The sequence below is a fragment of the Phoca vitulina genome, unplaced genomic scaffold (genome assembly GCF_004348235.1).
Source record: "Phoca vitulina isolate PV1807 unplaced genomic scaffold, GSC_HSeal_1.0 scaffold7, whole genome shotgun sequence".
Lineage (NCBI taxonomy): Eukaryota > Metazoa > Chordata > Mammalia > Carnivora > Phocidae > Phoca > Phoca vitulina.
The window spans coordinates 47,453,621-47,479,176 of NW_022589710.1; the positions used below are offsets into that span (position 1 = coordinate 47,453,621).

Consider the following 25,556-nt stretch of genomic DNA (forward strand, 5'->3'; position numbering starts at 1 on the left):
TTTAACCAATTGAGCCACCCCGGCGCCCCCTGCTGTGTGCTTCTATACATCTCCTTTTCCTCTAAAACTTCACCCACTCCACAGGAGCATATAATTCTACAAGCTCTGAGAGAAACACACCATCCTATGACAGGTTAAGATAGTGAGTCCAGAGAGAAAGGGATTCACTCAACACCACACAGCTTATCAGTGGTAGTACTGAGACAAGAGGCCAGGTCTTCTGTCTCCCAGCTCGGTGCTCCATTAACCACACAGCCATACTTTGCCATAAACACCGTTACTCCATGACTTAGGTTGACAGATACTGAATGCAGTCACTGAGGCAGGTTTCTAGTGGTCCCAAGAGACAGGGCAATTATTTCATTGTTCTGCACAAAACAACTGGGAGGGAAAGAGAAGGCACCAAGGAGGAAAAAGCTTTATTAATAGAGTCTAGGCATGTCGGGGAAACCCAGTTCAGTCACAGAGAAGAGAGGCTAATATTGGTACAGGGCAGGAGGCTAGTACTACAGAATATCCTGTTAAAAACCACGTGTGAAACTCAAACCTCCATCTTAATATCCTAACCGTCTGAAATGCTGCTGAGCTTAGCCCTGGTGAACCTTCTGGAAGCTCCTAGTGAAATAATGAGATATGTGCATAAGGGAAGAGCACTACAGCACTGCTGAATCTGAGCTCCATAAAAGGTTATGGGTTTAGGGTGGGAGAAGTAGAGGAAAAGATAACGGGGATGTCCTTATCTCCCACACAAGGCCACCTTGGTGTGCAGGTGAGAGAAGAACCACAAGTCTCGGACAGAGGCTAGACTGGGGCAGCAGAGGGCACTGGTTGAAGAAACACGACATCTGGGCAATCTCTGTCATTATGTGGAGAACTCTGTGCAGTCTGGTGTGAAGGCACCTCCAACAGTTCGTGGCTATTACTGGCACCCCTTCCTGAGGTCCCTTGGGAGAAAGCCATTTTGGTTCTTTTCTGACTTCATTCAGAGCAGAACTGCCAATGTCCAGCACCAAGTCCAGGGTCATAATTAGCTGAGAGGAATGGAGTGGCCACTCTATGACACCTGACCTCTTAGTCTAGATGACTTCTTTTCTAGAGCAGTCATTTTTCCCAGACCAAGAGAGATCTTGCCCAATATGGGCCCAATCTAGAAATTACTCCCACCTTCATGTGAGCACCAGGTGGAGAAAATCTTCCTCATGAGTCAAAGCTTTAGATCTTGGACCTTGGACGATGATCCTTGGACAGAAGATCAGTCTGAAGCTGTCTGTGCCCAGACGCTGGTTTCTGTCCTCAGAGTGGCAGGCACTGCCTGTTGATGATGGGTCCAAGCGATGTGTTGAAGAGCACGCTCTACTTTCACAGGCAGGAAAGGAAGAAATGAGGCAGGTTTCAGGGTAGCCAATGCCACTTAATTCTTCCATCGAATTTGCTGTAGAAAGAACAAACAATATCTGTTTCCACTGACCCCTAGAGAGAGGTAGGGGAATACAATAAAACAAGGCTAACAGCTAGATAAAGTAAGAATAAGAATGGAGAGTGAAATTGAGAATTGTTTTTCTAATATGTGGGGGAGTTTGCTTATTCGAAGATGAATCAAACACCCATCCTGTGTATTATAAGCTTCATTTAGGGAATTTATTCTGGTTCTGCCCTATGCAGGACCAAGACTCAATAGCTTTAGATAACCCAAGGGTAGGTCCCAAAATATCTAACAGGGAGCTAAGCTCCATATTAACAAAAAGCTCAGCAATTTCCTGCTATGAGAGATGAGCCCACTGTTGCCCAAATAGCTAAATCTGTTTTACCCACTTATTTCCAACAGGTAGGTCACACCTGGCCCCAGGAAACTACCATCTGGATGTTCTGAATCCGTAGCAGTTGTTTCCATACTCCCTGGACTAGTACCTCCTACCCACTATGTTTAACGATTACCAGGGTGCTATGTGAAGTCTCAGCCCCAGGTCCCCAGGTTACCACTGGGTCATCCTACATCTCAGGAGTAATTTCTGCTATTCAAAGCAGTGCTTCAGATCCTGAGGCCCAGAAGAGATCCTTGTATCCATGATACTCAGCAAACTGTGACCCCATCCAGGCCTTGGGGATATATATTTGATGGTACTATTGAGGACTGTCTCCTGGGACTGCTGAAGAGTATGCTGTAGGTGCTCACCGAGCTATTCAGAATGGCATCAATCTTCTCCTCCTCTGCAGATCCTTTATCCACCTTACTCCTGTATGCTAGCAACTGTTGACGATCCTTCAGGTCCCGGCAAGTCTATACACCAACAGACACAATAAAACCTCCAATCAGCCTTCTCTACGAGGGCCTTTTTCTTTCTGCCACTCTCAACATGGGGCCAAGGTTCAAGGAGAGGCTGACGGCCTACAGTGGGATGACAGTGGGGTCAAACACCTACAGAACTTCTTATTGAAGAGAAATCTACAGAGCTTATGTGGCTGGATTCAGTTCTGTGAATTCCATAAGTCCAACAAATTTATAAAAGCAGAGAGGTTATCAAAGGGCTGGGAAAATAATACAGGAGAACTCGTTCCAAACTAATTCTTGCCAGATCATTTTGTCTGTTAAGTCGAAATTGAAAGCACCTCAGGATCTAAGACAGAATATCACAATCCCCCATTCTCCAGTAAGGGTCTAACTCAGGGTTCTCATTTCTTAGGGACTCACATCAATGACGACATCATGGCACTTGAACTTGGTGGCTAAGTTCAACTTTGTGTCCACATCTTCCACCAAATTAACATACTCTTGTAGTATCTATGGGAAAAGGTACTTCTGATTAATGACTCCCAGACCCATAAAACAAAGAGCTCTAAAAGGAAGACAACAAAATTCCTGAGAAAGGCAAGAGTTCCATATCTGATGTCTACCATTCCCATGATCAACCAGAGAACTAGTTCTGCAATGGGGAATGAGGTGACTGTATGCAGTACTTCCGTGCTTGCCCAGGGCAGATGGGAAGAGCACACTCTGCCTTACCCTACAGCTAGATACCCAGGCCAACAAGAGGTGTGCTCTAGATCTGGCTGGTGCTATGCTCATTGCTCCTTGATGTCCTTTCTCACTGAGCTCTCCTTTTGTATCATTTGAATAATATGTCAGTGCTCCACATGGGCACAGTAGATGCTCCTCAAAGAGGGGCAGTCTGGGATTACTTCTAAAGGGGAGAAGAGAACTTCCCTCCTTCGCCTTTTCTATCTCAAGGTCCACTACCACCATTATGTTAAGATAAGACCAGAGCAGGTCTCAAGTCTCCCATCACTGACCAGTAAGAGGCTAAAAGTTAGGTCTCCTAGAGGATCCTGTACCCAACACTCTTTGGGGGCCATTACCTGGACAGGGGCACTATTCTTGTGCAAAATTTCCACAACCCGATGGAAGCCAATGGGTGCTCTCTTCTTAGTGTAGCCCAGCCAGTTCTGAAAAGGGAAGACAGGGCAGCAGTAGCTAGGCAAGACAGACTCAACACATTTTGTGACCATTCATTTTATGTTTAGACTAGAATAACATGGTGATGCGTATGGATGGATGGGAGGTGGGAGATAGAGAAGTGAAGAGAGAGGAGTTTTTCAGAAAAGTCAAGGAATTTAAGAGGGTGGAAAAAGAGCCAAAGAGGGGTGCCTGGGTGGCTGAGTCGTTAGGCGTCTGCCTTCAGCTCAGGTCATGATCCCAGGGACCTGGGACTGAGCCCCGCATCGGGCTCCCTGCTCAGCAGGAAGCCTGCTTCTCCCTCTCCCACTCCCCCTGCTTGTGTTCCCTCTCTCACTGTGTCTCTCTCTGTCAAATAAATAAATAAATAAATAATCTTAAAAAAAAAAAAAAAGCCAAAGCTATGAAATAAGTTCTTAGATCTACAGGCAGAAAAAAGTCTGTGAAATATGGCTAAATGAAATAAGCAATTTACTTTATAATACTTGTAGTATGAACTTATCTGGGTAGAAAAAATCCTATCCTCTGTGTTTATATTCATATAAGGGTATTTGTAAATTCATGAGGGAAAGTCTGGAAAACTACCCATCAAACTTTTAAGATTATTTGCCTTGCAGAAGGGACTGAGATAGGAGCAGGTAGACAATGGACGAGGAACTTCACGTAATTTGACTGTCTGTGCTCTCATATAGTGTTTGATTTTGACACAGACATGTATTGCTTTGGTAGTCAATGTAACTAATTAAATAACTAACAACAATAACCACCACCAAAAGGCGGGGGGCACCTGGTGGGCTCAGTAGGTGGGACATGCAACTCTTGATCTCAGGGTCGTGGGTTTGAGCCCCACATTGGGTGTGTGGAGATTACTTAAGAATAAAATCTTAAAAAAAGAAAAACCCAAACAACAAGAAAACAACAACAAAAACCTAACAGATGGGAAAAACAGAAAATTCTCAAATCCATTATACTAAAAAGGATATTTAAAACATAAACAGAGACGTGACAACCAAAGTAATGCAAGATCCTTGACTGGATCCTGACAGCAAACAAACACAAAAAGAAACAAAAAGCTCTAAAGAGCGGATCTGAATACAGACTATAGATATGATATCATAATATTAATGTTAAATATCCTGAAAATGATAATAATATTGTGGTTATAAATGAAATAAATGCTTAAGTATTCAAAGGAGAAGTGTCATGTTGTCTGCAACTTATTTTCAAATGGTTCAGTGAAAGAAAAAAGAGAAAGCAAATATGGCAAAAATGTTGATAAATTAGTGAAATAAGACTTTTAGTATGTTTATTATACTATTCTCTCAACTTTTCTTTCAGTTTGACATTTTGGAAAATAAAAAGTTGGAGGAAAAATGTAAACCAGTAACTAGAATGGGAGATCCCCACGAGGCCTGGGGTAACACGATGGTATGTCCAAGGCTTCAGCAGCACCAGACAGTCTCCAGGCACCCACCTTTGTGGTAAAGAGGGCATCGACATCATGCCAGGCTCGAAGCTTGGCACGGGCAGCCAGGGCCGTCAGCACATACTGTTTGTCTGGGATCTAAAAAGCAGAGACCAGGGGAATTAAGGGGGAGGAGAAATGCATCGGGGAGAATTCTGGAAAAGATAGGCAAAAATATTCCCTGATGTTGATTCTGTCCCTTAAAATGCACAAATCTCTCAAGTCATCAAGAACCTCTTCATTCCCAAGCCCCAGCACTGCTGCAGGCCATTCTGTTGAAGTCTTCCCTCACTTCCCACACACTCACTCCTTTCTACCTTTAACTGTGACCATCAAGGGACTTCCTGTACAGGGTGACCAAGCAACATCCATTCCATGCAGTCACCCTGATACTACTTTACCAAACACTGACCAATTTATATCTACCTTAAATGTCTTCTTCAGGTTGACTGGACTGCTGAACGTCCCCTAGGATGAAAGTGGAGAAGGAATTTTTTTTTTTTTTAAAGATTTTATTTATTTATTTGACAGAGAGAGAGCGAGACAGCAAGAGAGGGAACACAAGCAGGGGGAGTGGGAGAGGGAGAAGCAGGCTTCCCGCGGAGCAGGGAGCCCGATGCGGGCTCGATCCCAGGACCCCGGCATCATGACCCAAGCGGAAGGCAGGCCCTTAACAACTGAGCCACCCAGGAGCCCCATGGAGAAGGAATTTTACTGTTACTGACTTTCCCAAATACCACCCAATCTAACATTTTCTTTCCACTACGTAGACATTGTACATTTCTCTCTGTAGCCATTTAAACCCAGAAGTTAATTTAAGAGAAAAACTCCACCAGGTCTAACTGGATATCATAACTTGGCTAAACAAGACTCGATTAATAGGTATGGTGTATTTCTCAATTTTATGCCAATCTTGTGATCATTATGATCATTCCCACCTATGATCATTAAACTCGAACCTCTTCAAAAAAACATTTTTTTTTTAAGTACCCACAAATACTTAACACCCTGCTGCTCTTCTTTATACCATGTGAATCCACTTGCAATTATGGACCTTTGAGCAGGGACCAGCACTGGTGAGACCGAATATCCCATGCCAGCATGCCAGCTCACTGGAAGCCACATAAGCCCTTTCAAACCTCTTTTTCCCCCTTGGCTCACCCCTTCTGAGGGCCAGGGAAGCTTCCGGATGGACCTCCCCAAGAACTACACACACTCACTGTTAAGAGCACACTGAAATAATTGGCTTAAAATTATCTTCTCTTGTGTGGTGAGAGAGTGTGAGGTCTTTCACACTTTGCCTGTACCTCAGCCTCCGTGTAATGGTAGAAGCACGAGTAGAAAAGCGTGGTCACTAATGGCATGTTGAGGATAGAAGCTTTGCGGGGGTGCTTCCGAAAGATCTCAGTCTGTCCTGCTGATTCTAGATGTCGATCATTTGCCTGTGGTGGAGTGAACCAAGTGAAAAAACAACAATATCCACAGAGTAGAGGCAGGAGAGAAATATTAAATACTAAAGCCGTTGTGCTTCCTATCCTAGGAAGGAGGCAAGGAAGAGAGAAAGAAAGAAACTGCCCAGGATAACCCAGGGGAGTTTAAAATCCATAAAATGATGATAGATCCATGTTGAATGGAGGACGACTGGAGAAGTAAGGATGAAATGGGAGTTCTGGGAGAGAAAACACTTCCAGGTTAACAGCAAGAAAAAGGATGCCTGAGAACAATGAAGGGGAAAGGGCTACCATGGAAAGAGGAAATGAAAGGCTCTTAGAACAGGAAATGACACATACAGCAGAGCATAGAGGTCTCCTAGATGCTGAATGGCACTGAGCACTAGCATTGAAGCAGAAAATGTAGAGACAAGGAGTCTAACCTCAATAATGATCTGGCGTTCCAGGAGGGTGTAATGGTCTTGAATATGTGCAGAATCTTCTGCTGAAAATGGCAAACTGGTAAAGAGCCAGAAGGTTAGTACCTCTTTCTCTACCGAAACAAGAAACAAACCCAACTAAATCAAATCACCACCGTAAGCAGAAGAGGCTCACGGCACTTCACAAATCTGATCTCAGTGCACCTTTAGAGCAACCCTGAAAGGCAGAGAGAGAGAGAAAGCAGAAAACAGAATAGACCTTTGGCGGGGATTCTGTATTTTAGGTTTTGCCAATTCAAGAGGGATCCTGAGGGGCGCCTGGCTGGCTCAGTCAGTAGTGTATGCAACTCTTGATCTCAGGGTTGTCAGTTCCAGCCCTCTGTTGGGTGCAGAGATTACTTTAAAAAACATAAAATCTTAAAAAAAAGAAGAGGGATCCTGAAAGTCCACAAAATATATAGTCATCAGTGGTTTTGCTGAGGAATGAGTTAGAAACCTCTCATTGTGGGAGCTGGAATGTTTGGCGAATGAGTCACTTAGTGAATGAGTGAGCCTAACCGACTGCCCATCATCTACATCCCAGTGAAGCCCTGTGGCTCCTGTCCTGCCTTAATGTCAATGCTTAACTCTCCTTAAGGGGTGCTTACAATTGTTAGCCATTTCCTATTGCAGAGGAATAAGGTAAAATTAAATTCCCAGGCATGCTGGTACGTGTATAGGCTGATAAAGATCGCAGACATCTACACAGATATCAAGGGTCCCATCTTCAACACTACATTTTACACATGAAAAAGTTGAGGGACAAACAGAATCTTCCCTGAAAGTCATAAATAGTAAACCAAGATATAAGGCAGGAACAGAAGCCAGATTTTAAGCTTCCAGTTCACAGATCTCTCCTTTAGAAAGTGCTGCCTTAGTCCCGTACTCCACTCACTCCCGGAAGAATTCTGAAACTCAGTTACACTATCCCAGGTAAGTGTGAGCCACAGCCAATTTTTAGAAGAGATAAAGGGAGACAGCAATAGGTTTCAGTTACTTCACTATTCTAACTCTTCTCTTTGTTCACCAGAGGCCACTATGACATAGCTCAGTATCTGGTAACATTAAAATTAAGGATTGCACAGACAAAGACAAATTTCTAAATGTGAATCCTGGAATTCCTATCCCATGAGGAATGACCAAAGCAACTGTGAATACTGAACCTGGATTAAGACCTACTGTGTAGACTCTATGCCCGTCTTGAAAGAGAAGGAAGCAAGTTTCAGCTCAATAAGTATTTAATGATAATGAAGGTTGTCCAACAATAGAATAAGCTACCTTCTTCCAATTTTAGTATATGTGCTGCCGAAGCGAGCACTAGAATAAGCTACTTCCAAGAGCAGTGAGTGTTCATCACTGGAAGAGTAGTATGTGGGGCTGGTTTTCATAGGGACTTATATCCTGGATGAACACCTATACTGAATCAGTGGTTCTTGTGCTCTGGGGTCTCGGGGACCAGTTAACACTGAAAATAATATGGAAGGTAGTGCTGCCAACCTTTTTATTTTAATATATAAAGTCATAAAAAAAATTACATCCCATTTTACCCCCAAAAAAGGGAGGGAGAGGAGGAAAAAATAATCCCAGAATAAAAGGCAGTCTTTCAAATTAGATAAATTTAACTGTAGAAAAAAACTCTTTACATTTTCTTTATTTTTCTCAATTTACTACCCATCAGTGAAAACTCTACTGGGGAATTAATGTCTGGAAGCACTGATGAGACCAGCTTTAATGATGCCTGTATGACCCACTGTTAGCCTTTCCCTTCAATTACCTATCCACTCCACCCTCATTTAGTCTCTTCAGTTCTCTGTATAAGAATATTTATACTTTAAAACATTTCTCCCCAATACTTACCCAATGCAGGTCTTAAGAAATTCTTTTCGTTTCTCAGGGTCCTGAATGTTCAAGTGCTCACGATAATGAGACAGCTACAAAAAAATAAACAAATAAAAGAAAGAAAGGCTTTGAACCATTTTGTCTACTTTGTCTCCTTTGAAGGGTGAAGTGGCTATGTAAGTAGCCTTTCCATCCTTAAAAAACTAAATTCTTCATTATCAGAGATTCCTCTGAATGGGGACAGGTGTGCAGGTAGGGAGAGGGTAGAGAGTAATTCAAAATTGCTCTTTGGGGACACCTGGCTGGCTCAGTAAGCAGAGCGTGGGACTCTTGATCTCGGGATTGTAAATTCAAGCCCCACACTGGGTGTAGAGATTACTTTAAAAAAGAAAATCTTCAAAATCACTCTTTGGTTTATCTATAACTGCAATATCCAACACCGTAACCACTACCCCCATTTGGTTTACATTTACATTTAAATTAATTAAGTTAAACAATTCAGATCCTTAGTTATATTAGTCATTTTACCATGTGACTAGTGGCTACCATATCCAACAGCACAGATGGAGAATACTGCCATCATCGTAGGAAGCTCTATCGGACAGTGCTAGCCTATAATGAAGCACTGAGTAGTTGAGTACCTAGCTTTACTTCAAAGTTTGGCTTTAGCCTCACTATTTAAAACCAGTTTTTGCTTCAGCCTTAGCCTTTGAAAGGCCAAAGAACTAAATGCTTACTCCAACATTATTTTCGGCACCCTTGACCTTGTACATGATCAATGGTAGCATGATCCTATAAATAGCTAATAATTAACAACATCAGTAACATGAGTAAGCCATGTCCTCTGATTCACTGCTGACACCTACTGAAGATTCACATTCAAATACTACAGGTTCTACATACAACTCTGAAAGAAAATCTCCTTACGTGCTTTCTATTTTGGAATTCTAAAAAGAGAACTGAAGTTTAAATCCCTATTTATTATTACGAGAACTAACTGATGCAATAATTAATGATGATTATAAAAGTTGCGATTTTATGTACAATTATTAAAACTTTTCAAGAACCAGGGAGCCTGGATGGCTCAGTTGGTTAAGCATCTGACTCTCGGTTTTGGCTCAGTTCATAATCTCAGGGTCCTGAGATCGAGCCCTACATTGGGCTCCATGTTCAGCACAGAGTCTGCTTGTCTCTCTCCCTCTGCTCCTCCTCTTTCTCTCTCATAAATAAAATCTTTAAAAAAAAAAAACCTTCCAAGGATTAAAAAATAAACAGATTGACAGTTAATATCAATATTAAGAGAATGAACTGACTTTAGGAAGGACAGTATATCCTTTTAGAAACAAGTGTATAAAAATGTAAATGAAGAGATTATATCATAATCTAATCTTCATAAAATATCTAGAATATAATCATTCTTAGTATCAAAGAAAGTAATCTTTAAGAGCTATAGTTAATTTTTATTGTTCAATTCCATTTTGGCCTTAAGTCTTTAAACAAAGTCCTTCAATTCAAAAATAATAGAGAAAGGAAGAAAATAAGAATGCTTTAGAGGAAAATGAGTTACCCAAAACACATTTATTTTCACTAATCAAACTTCAAAAAACAACAAACTTTATAAGAATGCTGTATGAAGAAAATTCCTTACAGTTTCAAATCTATGGAGATTAAAAATGTAAACAAAAAGCATTTCCAAATGATTGCTACAGACTGCCAGTCATTTTCAGTAGATTATGATAAAGGATTTCTGAGATTTTCCCACGCCTTGAATATTAAGTACAAGTTCCTTTTACAAAATGGTACTGAAAAACATTTTCCTGAATTACATTCTGCTGGGCAAAGGTTAGCAAGGTTATTAGACGTGCCAGCTGAATGTGAGCCCTGATCTCACCACAAACGTGCGCTACAGTGAGGCAGTGACTGAAGGAATGAAACGGCAGTGACTGCCATTGATGGTGCTGAGGAATTCTAACCCCCGCACTATAAGGGCAAACTTTTAAAAAGTGGATCACTACAGTTTTAATAATATAATGAAATTTTTGGTACAATTTCAGCTTTATTCTTGTATTCCAGGAGTTTATTCTGTAATGGTGAAAATCTGCCAAAAATCAGTTTTAACACTCAGTCATTGAGCTCTCAGCCAAAATGTGTATTGGGTGCACCACCAGCTTGACCTATCTTCCTTCTTGACCTATATCTGGTTTCTTATCCCTCTTTTTTTTTTTTTATTATGTTATGTTAATCACCATCCATTACATCATTAGTTTTTGATGTAGTGTTCCATGATCTTATCCCTCTTAACTTACAACATTTTCTAGTATTGGAAGCCAAAACCCAAAAGTTCCTATAAACCAGGATCTGAAAACAACTAGAAACTAAAAAACAAATTACAAATTGACCAGGCCAGTTTTTATTCATTCTTCAAAAAAATATTCATAAGCCCAATCAAAAGAGCATATAAAAAGAAATAATACATCACTTGGATTAAGTTTTCAGGCTTCCCAGATGCCTTTCTCTTTTGGATGCAATCAATACCAAAGGAAAGGAACTGTTAACTACTCTGGGATCTCGGAGACTGGGTTTTGGCTTACATTTCTGTTAAACAGGTCCCCAACTGAAACAAAGGCCACACTTACCGCAAGCTCTTCTGTTCTATCTAGGAACCTGGGAAGAAGCAGAAGGGAGCAGGGCATTTTTATCTATTGATGTGTGGCAATGTAACCTCACAAAATAGGATGGCTGCTCTAGGAGAAACATAATTCAAAATTCATTTGCCTCCATACATGAGTAAGCCCTCCTCTTCTTAAACTTTCTACCACCAGCAACCTCTTGAAAACACATGGTGGATCAAATATTATTGTTCCCCATGATCGCTCTCACTGAAAAGCAAGGACAAGAAGGCACTGCAGGACACTAATAACTTTGTAATGCTAACAGGTCTGCTGGAAAGGCTCGGAGCCTCCACAAAACCTTAGTTCACAGTAATCTTACAGGGATTTTTGGAAAAACTAAAGCACTCTTCTCTGTCAGTACAATCTTGGAAACAGATTTTCTATATTGTTCTCTGTTGTTTTCACGTACAGTGTAGAAAGAGCTTTGTCTCTCTCAATGGTGTAAGGTCTTGCAGAACAAGGACTTTGTCTTCTGATTCCTTCTTATTCTCAATGGACCACTATAATTAAATCACTGCTTTGACCTAGAGGCGATGCTTAATAAAGCCTTGTTGATGGGGCGCCTGGGTGGCTCAGTCGTTAAGCGTCTGCCTTTGGCTCAGGTCATGATCTCAGGGTTCTGGGATCAAGCCCCGCATCGGGCTCCCTGCTCCGCGGGAAGCCTGCTTCTCCCTCTCCCACTCCCCCTGCTTGTGTTCCCTCTCTCGCTGTCTCTCTGTCAAATAAATAAAATCTTTAAAAAAAATAAAAATAAAAATAAAAAAAATAAAGCCTTGTTGATTGGGAAGGGAGGGAATTAAGGAAGGGAACAGCCTGCCTAAATGAACATGTCTTCTGCAAATTCCTGGCTAACCATCTCTAATCTTGGCCCTGACCAAGTGATCTGCTTTCCCACCTTTGTCTTTGGAACAGCTCATCACTGTGCTAGAGTCACTGGGTAATTGGAGTTTCCTTGGGCCACGTATCAGCCTAAAAAGAGGTTCCAACCCCTTCCCTGGCATTGAAGAAAGGACATAATAGATACACATTTTAATCTACTGGCAGGAAAGTCTCTACTGATTAGAATGAGATAGGGAAGGAAGGAAAACATGGTAGAAGACACTCCCCTGCCCCGGGCCTCCAGTAGCTATGCCCACCTCTTGCCTCTCCACCTATCAGATTCCCATCTAGTCTCAATTCCTAACCTCTTCCATAAGGCTTTCTTTGGGTATCCTGGCTGAAAATTATATTTGCTTCTTCTGCTCTTCCATTGTACTTCCCACTGGCATCACTGGGGACCAAGTAGTAAGAGATACCTTAAAATGCTTAAAAATATTAATATTACAGACTAGGCATTACACTAAGTGCTTTTCCCACACTAACTCTTAATCTTCATCACCTGTGGGGTAGGAATCATCATTTCCGTTGTATCGTTGTGGAACTGATGCTAGGAGAGGTTAGGGAACTTGCTCAAGGTCACCTCATGAACTAAGTGGTGGTGCCTGTATTCAGTGCAGGTTATGCTGGACTCCAGGGTCTGGTTCTTAACCACCTGCTACACTATCATTTTATCACTGGCTGAGGTGCATTATTAGTTATCCCATCATGTTTCAGTATCTCACCTAACAACAAAAAAGGACAGTGTCTTCTCTCTTTGTATCCTCCAGAGAGCTTTGAATAAAGTACTTTGTAAACTGTATAGACAAGATGATCAGTTCTTACCTGAAGAGGTCCAAAAGCAGCTTTTGATCCCCTATTTCTTTAAGGAAGTGAATGAGATGTCTCAGGGCAACCTGTCGCACCTCCAGCTCTCGGAAGAGGATCTCTGGTAGGCAGGAAGGAGTTAGGTGGAGAAAGATTAAAGCCTATTATTCAAGTGTGAAATTGGTCTCCCTCCTCATACATTCCAAACATCTCCTCAAAGCCAATCACAAGCGAGGAACAGCTTTTTGTGGCACCAATTCCTCTGGATCGACCCACCACCAGCACACTCCATGGTCCAGGGCAACTCTTGGCCATTCAATCAGCCCTCAGTTCTCACCAACCCAACCAGCAGGCACCTAGCATAGACTCTGAGGTCCTCAAACCAACAGAGCCATCTGTCTGTCTAGTAAATAGGGAGGCTTTGGAGTTAATGTAGTTACCACCCTACAGGATGAACAACCGCCCTCAGAGATGAGAAGAATACTCTGAAGTCTTAGGCCACCCCAGCTGTCTTTGAAGCAGAGCTAATGATGGTGAATTCTGATAATGGAAGCCACAATGCCATTCTCCCTTCAAATGTAGCAGGCATCTTATCAACTGAAGATTTCTCTCAGTTCACGCTCACCTTTGCTCAGTGTCCTTTTCAGGAAGATCAGAACCTAGAGGAAAAGAGAACAAAGAATAAGTTACCCTGTGTAACCTACAAACACAAAGCCCTGCCCTGAGCTCCTGATGTGTAGGAATGAGGTCAGCGACTCCTTAGGAATCTTGGCACATTCAGACAACAGATTTCTCTTTGGGATGGAAGGACAGGTGATAGACACGTGGAATTGAGCTGTGTCTCAGAGACATTCCCATACTGGCAAGAGACACCTCCCTCTGGGAGAGACTGCTCTCATGCCTCTCCTGCCTCAGATCACTTTTTTATTGTTGTTTTTATTTTTTTAAAGATTTATTTATTTGAGAGAGAGCGCATGCGAATGTGCACTTAAACGCGTGCACACAGCAGCGAAAGAAGCAGAGAGAGAATCTCAAGCAGACTCCCTGCTGAGCGCAGAGCCCCATGCAGGGCTCGATCTCACGACCCTGAGATTATGACCTGAACTGAAATCAAGAGTGGGTCACTCAACCGACTAAGCCACCCATGCGCCCCTCAGATTACTTTTTTTTTTTTAAGATTTTATTTATTTATTTAACAGAGAGATAGAGAGAGAGAACAAGCAGGCAGAGAGGCAGGCAGAGGGAGAAGGAGAAGTAGGCTCCCTGCTGAGCAGGGAGCCTGATGCGGAGCTCGATCCCAGGACCCTGGGATCATGACCTGAGCCGAAGGCAGCCGCTTAACTGACTGAGCCACCCAGGCGCCCCCCTCAGATTACTTTTTAGAACAGAGTAGCCAACCTGCTGCTTCTTGATTATAATCAAGAGTTCCACATCCGATGCATTTCCTGCCAGCCGAGCCTCAGAGCAGGTATTACTGAGGATCCTACACTTCAAGAGGAATCCAGGATCTCTACTAGACATTTAACCTAAAATGTTAAACTCCTATTCTGATCGGGCTTCGAGAAACTAATGAGAACAACAATTAAGCAAAAGACAAAGCCCACCACTTACTGCAGTAATGACGTTTCCATCGTGCACGCTGACTGCTTCCTCCAGGAGTCGTAGCTTGTCCTGTAAGGAGCGGAATCGTTCTAGAGAGCAGACCTGGCAGAACAAGAGCAGAGTTAGTGTGCAATGAAGTCCGCATGTCCTCATGGAGTCCTGCTGCAGCCAAAGGCTGGAGATCACTCATTCTCTTTTAAATGACGTATAATTGACATACAGTAAAATCTACTCAAGCATAGAGTTCAGCGAGTTTGACAAGTACGTATAAAATTCCATCTAACTGTTACCACCATCAAGATACAGAACAACTGCATCAGGCCAAAACGTTCCCTTGTGGGCTGATGTCAACGCCCTCCTTCCATCCCTAACTCCTGGCAGCCACTCATCTTTCAGTCACTGAAGTTTTCTCTTTTCCTGAATTTCACAAATAGAATCCTACAATATGTACTCTTTTACATCTGACTTCTTTCACTCAATATCACATTTCTCAGAGGAATCTATATGTTGTGATGAGTACTACTAGTTTGTTCCTATTCACTGGTAAGTAGTTTTCATTGTATGGACAGATCACCATTTATCCATTTATCTACTGAAGGATATTTGGGTTATTTCCATTTTGGGGGCTATTATGAATAAAGCTGTTGTGAAAATCTGTGTTGTCTTTTTTTTTTTAAGATTTTATTTGAGAGAGAGAAAGCGTACACATGAGAAAGTGGGCACACGGGGGGTAGGGGCTGGGGTGCAGAGGGGGCAGGACAAGGAGACTCTGCACAGAGCGCGAGCCCAACATAGGGCTCAATCCCAGGACACTGAGATTATGATCTGAGCTGAAACCAAAAGTCAGACGCTCAACCTACTGAGCCACCCAGGTGCCCCCATGTATAAGTCTTTGAGCGTATTTCAATGATCTTGGATTGTAAATGTCTAGCAATAAAATTAAGTATACGTTTAACTTTGTAAGAAGCTGCCAGACCATTTTCCAGAGTAGTTTTAACATTTCACTTTCTTGCCCCCACTGTATGAGAGAGCTCTAGCTCCTTCACAGCCTCCCAGTGCTTGGTATGATCAGTATTTTTAAATTTAGCCACTCTAGTGGCTGTACAGTAGTATCTCACAGTTTTAATTCACATTTTCTTGATAACTGTTGATGTGGAAGATCTTCTCAAGCGCTCTTTGGCCATTCATGTAACTTTTTTCTGATATAACTGAAATCTTGCGCCAAGTTTCTTATTGGGTTGTTTATCTTCTTATGAAAGATAATCATTGTCCTTTATAGTCTGGATAAAAATCCTTTACAATATATGTATTTTGCAAATATTTTCTCTCAGCCATGGTGGTTTTTCCCCCACAAGAACTCTCTCTCCAGTGACCTCACCTTGCCCTTCCGGAGGCGCCACACTGTGTCACTGGGGCTCCAGTCATTGCTGTAATCCTGGAATGTTAACAACACATGAATCTCAGGAAGTTAAGGGATCAGAATTATCAGTGTGCCAGCTCCTCACCTGAAACTCATCTTTATTCCCCGATAGGGAAATATTTTGTGGGAGGAGGAAATGAATGGAAAAAAAAAAAAAAATGAAGAACAGGGATAGTCTTGTTCTGAGTTTCTGAAGGAATTAGAATAGGGACAATGAAGGCAAGAAGAGATGGATCAAAGAGGGAAAGAACCGACTGACAAAACCCTATGCCTACTGGTTCAGGATTTCATTCACCAGATATAATCAGTCACGTTTTGGGATTCTAATGAATGACTTTGCAGACAGAAGGAAAGAGGGAGACATGTTCCTCTTCTGGACCTTATAATAGTTTCTTCCTTATGAATGAATTTGCTTTGTTATGTGCTTCTTGGGAATATGAGCTCCACCAAGCTTCCAGACCACAGCAATGATCAAAAGTTTCAAAGTACAGCCTCCAAAAGGCAGTATAATGGGTAAGGAAAGTGTACTAAGACAGAATCAGAAAACAGATTGTGAGTCCCAGTTCCACCACTTAATAGCTATGAGACCCAAGGCAAGCCCTGATGTTTAGATACGCAGTTTTCTTATCTACAAAAAAGTTAAAATAATAGCTGCTCAAAAAGTTGGGAATATCAAGCAAGATAATGTACATCAAAGCGCTTGGAACTGTGTAAAGTGTCACACCAGTGTAAGCTATAACTCACCCTGTATTCCCCCTTGGGTCTGCCCAGCTCTGGAGCATAGGTTTTGGCAGGTACGTCCGACAGAGCTGAAAAAGAACAGGCAGCTGGTTCAGAAGGACACCATCTTCAGGTCAATCCTTTCCTCTACTGCTTCCTTCTCACACACATTTTTTTGACTTGTGAGGTCCCAAGGCATCTGAGACATCTTTATGGCCCAAAGTAGATCTTAGCTCCTCCCCAAAGACAGCATCCCTAGAAGTCACCCCTTGCTCCTATAGCCAGCATGATCTTGACCTCCTTATTCAGTAACAGAAAATTTCTCTAATAATGGTGGTAGATTCAGAAGAAATTTCATCTAATTACCACCTATCCCCATGACTCCCCAGACTGTATCTCATATCAGTAACATCTCCCACAGCAATCAAGAGCAGAGGGTCAATGCTTACCATCAGAAAGGGACTGGAAACTTCCAGGTCTAGTTCTCCCTGAAGGTAAAGAATATGTAAGGGAAGAGATCAATAGTTCAAGTCGGAGCCATTTCAGACTTGGTTAAGGATGCAGTATGTATAGAACCTTTTTATGCAATATGGGAACTCAGGCTTAAAAAAACTTCCATTCAACTTCAGAAATTTGAGGTGCCATGAAAAACACAGGGTGGAAAATTTTTTAAATTGTGGTAAAATATACGTGATGTAAACTTGAGCATTTTTTACCATTCTTAAATGTACAGTTCAGTGGCACTGAGTATATTCACACTGTATAACTATCACCACTATCCATATCCAGAACTTTCTCATCATCCCAAACTGAGACTCTCTACCCATTAAACAGTAACTCCCCATGCCTCCTTATACCTCCAGGCCCTGGTAACCACTATTTTACTGTCTTTCTGAACCTGACTATACTAGGTATCTTACAGAATTTCCTTGTATGTCCGGCTGACTTTTTTTTAAGGAACTGCCATACTGTGCTCCACAGCGGCTGCACCATTTTACATCCCCACTGGCAGTGCACTAGGGCTCCCAACAGCAATGCATAGGGGTAGGCAGGAATGCTGACCGTAGCAAATTTCTTCAGTACTTGCCACAGAGCTAATGTCAGTTTTGTTCATCATGTTCCTGAAACCCAGTCTCATCCCTCTGAATTTCTCTCATTTCTCCCACTTCTAATCCCTAACTGCCAGCTCCAAAGATAATTCTTTATCCTTCAATAATTTTTTTCTTCCAGAGTAAATGATAATTATAGCCTGAGTGGTTTTTTGAAAAGAGAAAAGGAGGGCCCTCTGTTCCTTTAACCATCACTCTTTACCTCTAAAAAAGCTGCTCAGGGAGTAGGTAGAAGAAGGTTTGGGTAGTTGTGCGTAGGTGGAGAAGCTGTTCCGGCTCTTTAGCTGTTCACGCCCCTCCTGGCTTGACCCACTATTACCAGCAGTCTCTTTGATGGACCATGAGATACCTGTGAGATAGTAAGAACTAAATCAGTGATTCTCATCCAAGATAAACCTTGAAATCCAGCATTCTGATAAGCACTGAAAGTTTTTCACCAGAGGCCCTGGTCCCTTATTAACATGGACTTAAAAAATTGGGACAGGGAGAAAGGATAAAATCAGATAGACTAATCAACAGAAAGAGGAGCAAAGGAAATTAATAAATGGATCACAGAAAAGGAAATTCAAGTGGCTATTAAACATATGAAAAAGGGGCGCCTGGGTGGTTCAGTCCTTAAGCGTCTGCCTTCGGCTCAGGTCATGATCCGAGAGTCCTGGGATCGAGCCCCGCATCGGGCTGCCCCCTCAGCGGGAGCCTGCTTCTCCCTCTCCCACTCCCCCTGCTTGTGTTCCCTCTCCTGCTGTGTCTCTCTGTGTCAAATAAATAAATAAAATCTTAAAAAAAAAAAAAAATTAAAAGATGCTCAACCTCACACTTAATAAGAGAATTACACAAAGTATACTGAGATACCTCTGGCCCCTCTAAGACCGGCAAAGATCCAAAGTCTGATAATACTCTGTTGGCAAGGCTGTGGGGAAAGAGGAACACTTGAACATTGCTGGTGGGAGTACACTGGTGCAACCCCTGTGGAGAACAATCTGGCAACATGTACCCCATACAGATGCAAATACCCTCTGCCAGTGATTCCACTCTAAAAATTGATCTTTCATGTATTCATATTGGGCAGGAAATAAGGTTATTGATAGCAGTATAAACAAGGAAAGATTGGAAATTATCTGAAGTTCATCAAAAGTGGACTGGTTAGGGGCACCTGGGTGGCTCAGTTGGTTAAGTGTCTGCCTTTGGCTCAGGTCATGATCCCGGAGTCCTGGGATCAAGCCCCACATTGGGCTCCCTGCTCAGGGGGGGAGCCTGCTTCTCCCTCTGCCTCTGCTGTTCCCCCTGCTTGTGCTCTCTCTGTCAAAGGAATAAATAAAATCTTAAAAAAAAAAAAAGTGGACGGGTTAAATAAGTTATGGAAAATCCATACAGTGTAATCCTATGCTGCTGTTTTGAGAGAGAGAGAGTGAGAAACTTCTTTATGTACTGATATAGAAAGATCTCCAAGCTATATGGCCAAGTGAAAAGAATAGGGTATATAAAGTATGCTATCATTGGTGTAAAAAAGGGAGTAAGAATATATATTCCTATATGCATTTCCAAATGTAGAAAGAATCTTTAGTTGAACACACAAGAAGCAAACAACAGCAGTGTCTTGGGACAGAAGGAACTGAGAATAGTAGATGCATGATAGTGTGGGAGGGAAACTTTACATTGTATGCCTAAAATACTTGATTTTCAAATCCTGATGGTATTTCCTATATTAAGAAAATTTTTAAAAATATTCTTAAAAATCAGATGGACTGGGCAAAGGTGTTAAGTGGTATTATAAAACAGCTAGACAGTGAGGCCTGGTGGCTAAGGAAGTCAGTCCTGCCAGCCAGTTATGAGCAATTAAGCCAGCAGTTCCAAATATGACTGAATATTAGAAGCACCTGCAGTACCCATTATAAATTAAGACTCCCCACCCCCACCCCCGAGACCTACTGAATCAGTTTCTGGAGTAAAGCCTAGGAACCTAACTTTAACAAGCACCCCAAAGGAGTCTGAAATAGCCAGCCAAGCATTAGCCCCAGGATGGCAGACCTAGAGAGCCATATGGGAACCACCGCTGTTATTTCCTCAAGTTTCTTCTGGGGTTAAATTTCCAAATGTATGCTCATCTAAAAATAGTCTACCTTCATTCCCCTTCCTAACAAGCACTGAGGAGACAAGCAAGCGGAGCCTTCATTAGTGACAAGAACCCTGAATATCAATCCCTTCCTACAGCCTCCTCTACTTACTTCCCACAGGTTCCCCACTCCAGCTGACTCTCTCCAGGTCATCGTCATCCTCATCATCCACGAAGTCGCGAAGACTATTCACTGCTCTCTTGGATTCCTTTAACTGCAAAGGGACATAAGGCAGGGCACTCAGGCAATAACTACTTCCACCTCTCTCTTTGACAACCAAGAAGGCTGAGCAATTGGGACTTAACATGGCCAAACTTTCACTCTCTGCAATAGAAAGCCTAGCCTGCTAGATATTTGCCAAGAGAACAAATTGCCTTTTAGCCAACACTGAAGTCCAGTGGCAAGAGTTAGAAGGAATTAAAGCTGCTTTTAAGTTCTAATCATATACCTGGCAATGACTTGCTGTGTAAACCTGGGTGAGTTTATCCATCTCTCCAAAAATAAATCCATTTCCCCATTTGTAAAACAGATGCAAAAAGACAACATCCAATCCAGTTCATCATTCAAAAATAACAAATTACATCACATGATAAAAGACTTGGGATTCTGAGGGAAAAAAAAGAAACTGAAATCACCTTAAGAATAAAAGTAAGAAGGGCAGAGAATTGGTTTTTACAATCCTTCTGGCTCTTTTTTGAGGGCTCTTGTCTATGAAGATTTTCTAAAGATCTAACCCAAAACATTTCTGAGCCTAATGGAGACACAGTCAAAAGCCAGGTTACCAAGGATGTGAGAGGAAGAAATTTTAGAACGGCACTGTGGAGGAGGTATGACCTGCAGCAATTGTTCATGAAGACCTACCTGTGAGAGCTCATCATCTTCATCATCAAAGGTGAAAGCCTTGAACTTGGAGCTGTTCCAATATTCCTCCTCATCACCCTTTGTCCGATTCATCTGGAGTAAGAGTAAGACAGACGTATGTCCCTCCCTGGATTGCTTCCAAAAGAGCACCAAAAGCTTTAGATTCCTTCACTGCAAACTCTCCCTCCCACCCCACCCTGCAGTTATTGGAGATGTTTAAAAGAATTTGAGAAAGGAAATACTGAATCTGTCACGTCAAATCAGATCGTTAGGTCTCCAACTGATCAAACCATACTTCTGATCTGTTAATTACCCACAAGTAGTCATTCATTCCTAGAACTACTTTGTTCAAGGTACTCTCTCAGGTGTTGAGGGGATATTTACAAAGTGCAAGACACAGTCCCTCTTCTGAAGAACCCTACAACAGAACTGGGTATTCAGCATTGATACCTATAAAGGTAACAGTACAAGACAGGCAAGAGTTATAAAAATGCATCACAAATTTTGCTGAATACACAAGATCAAAGTATCAACAAAACAGATAAGAACTGCATTCATGTATTGTTCAACATATATCTATTATTGAGTGCCATCTTTGAGGCACTGTTCTAGGCTCTGTGAATACTACAGTGAATAAAACTGGCAAATATCTTGCTCTCATATATGCTTGCTAAATGCCAGAAGAAAGAAAGCAAAGATTAAATGAAACAGAATTATCCTGCCTGTATCTTCAAATTATGAGTAATTGACCAAAAAGTATTGGCCAAAATTTAGGAACTGAGGGTGTGGCTAAGAAAAGTATAATAAGAATCAGTCAAAACACTACAAGTCCCTCTCATAATTCTAAAATTAGATTTCAGGACAACCCTCTCAGGTCCCCTCCCTCTTTGGGAGCTTTGTACTATCACTCAATAAACTTTACTATAAAAAAAAATCAGATTTCACTCTGAAAAAAATGTTTTGCCCTAGAATTACAAACTTAATTATCAGTGCCAACTGGATAGAGTGAAAACTGATTTAAATGAAGAACTAGTTACCAAAACTCCCAAAGCAACAAAAATAACTCCAAAGGCTACACATCAAATTCTGCAGAATCAATTTGTTTTTCCTTTTATTTCAATAGTACCTTCACAACAGAAGCTTGAGATAGACTCATCATGGCAGCCCTGTTGAAGCTTCTTTTTTGTGTTTTTTTTCCCTTAGGATTGAATTGTAAGAATTCTTTTTTAAAAAAAAAGATTTTAGACGAGATCGGCGCGCTCAGGGTGGAATGGCTTATTTTAAAAGAGAGAGGGGCACCTGGGTGGCTCAGTCGTTAAGCGTCTGCCTTCAGTTCAGGTCGTGATCCCAGGGTCCTGGGATCGAGCCCCGCATCGGGCTCCCTACTCTGTGGGAAGCCTACTTCTCACTCTCCCACTCCCCCTGCTTGTGTTCCCTCTCTCGCTGTCTCTCTCTCTCTGTCAAATAAAATCTTTAAAAAAAATAAAAATAAAAATAAAAAAAAATAAGAGAGAGAGTGCGCGTGCGCGAAAGAGCATGAGTAGGGGGGAAGGGCAGAGGAAATCTCAAGCAGACTCTGCACTGAGCATGGAGTCTAATGTGGGACTTGATTTCATGATCCTGAAATCATGACCAGAACCAAAATTATGAGTCAGTCGCTTAATCAACTGAGCCACCCAGGTGCCTGTTGAAGCTTCTGATGGCCCTTAACATACTCTACAGATATTCCTCGACTTACAATGGGGTTAACATCTGGATAAACCCAATGTAAGTCGAAAATATTGTAAGTTGAAAATGCTAAACAGCACAGCTTAGCCTAGCCTACCTTAAATGTGCTAAGAACACTTATATCAGCCTAGGTTGGGCAAAATCATCTAACACAACGCCTATTTTATAAAGAGTGTTGAGTATCTCATGTAATTTATTGACCGCTGTGCTGAAAGTGAAAAACAGAATGATTGTGTGGGTGCAGAATAGTTTAAATATATCAGTTGTTCACCCTTGTGATCATGTGGCTGACCGGGAGCTGGGGCTCACTGCCACTGCCAAGCACCAAAAGACTATCGTGCTGTATATCGCCAGCCCAGGAAAAGATCCAAATTCAAAATTCAAACTACGGTTTCTACTGAATGTATATCACTTTTGGGATACCTGGGTGGCTTAATTGGTTAAGGGTCCGACTCTTGATCTCAGCTCAGGTCTCGATCTCAGGGCCATGAGTTCAGGCCCCGTGCTGGGCTCCACACTGGGTGTGTAGCCCACTTCAAAAAAAAAAAAAAAAAAAGAATATATATATATATATATACATATATATATATATATATGAATGTGTATCACTTTTACACCATCATAAAGTTGAAAAATTTTAAGTTGCACCACTGTAAGCCAGGGAATCATCTGTACTCTCACTTCCTGATTCTTGTGTTTTCAGGGGATACAGGAATTGCAAAGGTATGGTGGGAATTTTCTACTATCTGATCCCTTCCCATGGCGGACATCACTAATTGATTTCTACTGAACCCAGATGTAACTTAAAAATCCTTCTGTGTATTTAAAGCCAAATAAAGCTGGCAGATACAATGAAATCATCCCTCATGGTGGTACAAGCACAAGCTTTATAGTAGGCAGCTTTGAATTCAAATCTTGGTTTCCCAATTCTGAGCAAACTGGTTAAATAAATTTTACGTCTAGGCCTTGGTGAAAATGATACCCTACCTCACAGGATTGCAGTGAAGAAGAAATAGGACTCAGGAAACACCTAGCAGAAAGTACATACTAAAGGTCAATTCTTTTTAGTACAGGATATTTTACTGATACCTTTCCATCTTGGTTTCCTTATCTGTAAAATGGGCATAACAATAGACACCTAACTTACAAAATTGTTGTGAGGCTTAAACTAGTTAATACTTGTAGAGCACTGGGGCACCTGGGTGGCTCAGTCGTTGAGCGTCTGCCTTCAGCTCAGGTCATGATCCGAGAGTCCTGGGATGGAGCCCCGCATCTCAGGAAGCCTGCTTCTCCCTCTCCGACTCCCCCTGCTTGTGTTCCCTCTCTCACTGTGTCTCTCTCTGTCAAATAAATAAAATCTTAAAAAAAAAACAAAAAAAACTTGTAGAGCACTTAGTGCCTGACACAAAATTAATGCTCAGTATTGCTTTTTATTAACAAAGCATCATGGTAACTTGGAAAAAGCTAGAAAGAGGGGCGCCTGGGTGGCTCAGTCGTTAAGCGTCTGCCTTCGGCTCAGGTCATGATCCCAGGGTCCTGGGATCGAGCCCCACATCAGGCTCCCTGCTCCGCGGGAAGCCTGCTTCTCCCTCTCCTACTCCCCCTGCTTGTGCTCCCTCTCTCGCTGTGTCTCTGTCAAATAAATAAAATCTTTAAAAAAAAAAAAAAAAAGGCTAGAAAGAAAATATTTTTTAAGCAATCCTAAAGATTTAAAACAACTAATTTGACACAAAAATGCTGAGAATGGCTCTCACAAACACGGAAGACTTTGTAGAACATGTAAATGTCCCCGGCACAGATACCAACTTACAGAGCGCTCTGTCATCCTCACAACAGCTCTATATAAGGTAGGCCTGGTAGATTTCATCTCTATTTCACTGATGAGGAAAATGAGGCACAAAAGGATTAGGTACCAAAACCACTTTGCTAATTGCTCCTATAATCCAGGTTTTCAGGCTCCTGGATCCTTTCCACTCTGACATGCAGGGTCCTTCTCTGTTTCACTCTAGGGAAAACCAGGGCAGGTCCTTACTTCCCTGCAGTAAATAAATATCTGTAAATATCTACAAACAAGCAGAGCATATGTCCAACAAGCCCAGTAATCCACCAGTGGATTTCTGGAATCTTTTTTAACCATGCAACCGCAGTGGATACTTGACACCAATTTGTACTTCTAAAGCCAAATCAGAGCCTAGATTTACTTGCCAAGGAAAGAGATAAAGTTAATTTAACGTCTCTAGAAGTTACACCAACCAGGTACGATTTTAAAAGTGACTGAAAAAGGTGCTTCAACATGATTTCAAATACAGCAGAGGCTTGTCCCTATCGTCACCTGTTCACTTAAAGCCCACAAGACAGGGCAACAAATCCAAGGAACATTAACAAAGGAAAGGAAAACAGGCATCAGCAAAAAAAATCCACAACCAACACGCCCCCTGCTTCAGGACGCTTCACAAACCAGCTACCGAGAAGTTAGATTCAGATTCAATTATCATCTTCGGAGCCAGGCTTATTACAGGTGAAGCTATGAACTAAGACCAGGGAATGTGGGTTAACCGAAGAAGACTCTACGGGCGAACGTCCAGGAAGCCATGGATCTACTGCAGTTGCTAGAGTCCGGCGGATCGCTGGCAGAGTAAATGCTCCTTCAAAATCAAATGTCGAGGTTCACTAACAGCCCCAATCCCGAGCGTACTCGGGCTCCCGGCGTACTCGGTCGCTCCGACTGCCAGAGTCGGGCCTGGGGGGGGGTCTAAGGACGCCTCAGAGAATAGGGGGAAAAGATGTTTGCGGAGAGGCTGGAATCAGCCACACACGCGGCCCACACGGCTTGGGACACCCTCACCTCTTCCACACCGTGCCCACCCTTTCAGGACAGCGTCAGACTCTTCCGCCGCTGGACCACCCTTTCTAGTCAGGCTAGGCGGCGTAGAAAATGGGCGGAAGCTTATTCGAGGAGTGGGGCGGTGGGAGGGGATGTGAG

The 25,556-nt window shown here is 42.2% G+C and overlaps 1 protein-coding gene across 7 annotated transcripts; it reads right to left on the minus strand.

Annotated features, from left to right (window-relative positions):
* On the minus strand, nucleotides 1-25,523 carry VIPAS39 (VPS33B interacting protein, apical-basolateral polarity regulator, spe-39 homolog). Of its 7 annotated transcripts, none has more exons than XM_032405688.1 (22): nucleotides 25,419-25,523; nucleotides 24,384-24,450; nucleotides 20,846-20,938; nucleotides 20,433-20,590; nucleotides 20,096-20,198; nucleotides 18,073-18,219; nucleotides 17,211-17,249; nucleotides 16,786-16,850; nucleotides 16,000-16,056; nucleotides 14,631-14,723; nucleotides 13,645-13,678; nucleotides 13,038-13,140; nucleotides 11,301-11,328; nucleotides 8,683-8,756; nucleotides 6,790-6,865; nucleotides 6,224-6,358; nucleotides 5,343-5,384; nucleotides 4,926-5,015; nucleotides 3,355-3,441; nucleotides 2,690-2,779; nucleotides 2,174-2,278; nucleotides 1-1,432 (listed from the first exon to the last, which is right to left on the minus strand). In XM_032405688.1, exons 4-22 carry the CDS (start codon nucleotides 20,472-20,474, stop codon nucleotides 1,412-1,414), a joined length of 1,431 nt encoding a protein of 476 aa, XP_032261579.1. In that variant the 5' UTR covers nucleotides 20,475-20,590; nucleotides 20,846-20,938; nucleotides 24,384-24,450; nucleotides 25,419-25,523; the 3' UTR covers nucleotides 1-1,411. The 7 variants fall into 7 exon arrangements, with proteins under 7 accessions (XP_032261579.1, XP_032261578.1, XP_032261573.1 ...); XM_032405682.1 differs by lacking the exon at nucleotides 20,433-20,590 and adding an exon at nucleotides 21,972-22,043 and having other exon boundaries at nucleotides 2-1,432; XM_032405684.1 differs by lacking the exons at nucleotides 20,433-20,590; nucleotides 24,384-24,450 and adding an exon at nucleotides 21,972-22,043 and having other exon boundaries at nucleotides 2-1,432.
* Nucleotides 25,524-25,556: the final 33 nt, after the last annotated feature.

Excerpts from the sequence above, each read along its gene's own strand:
- VIPAS39 (XM_032405682.1), bottom strand. The coding sequence starts at position 24,440 with ATGAAATCTACCAGGCCTACCTTATATAGAGCTGTTGTGAGGATGACA. Across the intron at positions 20,939-21,971 it reads CTCAAGCTTCTGTTGTGAAG|ATGAATCGGACAAAGGGTGA; the intron begins GTACTATTGAAA and ends CTCTTACTCCAG. Across the intron at positions 8,757-11,300 it reads ATAGAACAGAAGAGCTTGCG|CTGTCTCATTATCGTGAGCA; the intron begins GTAAGTGTGGCC and ends ATTTTTTTGTAG.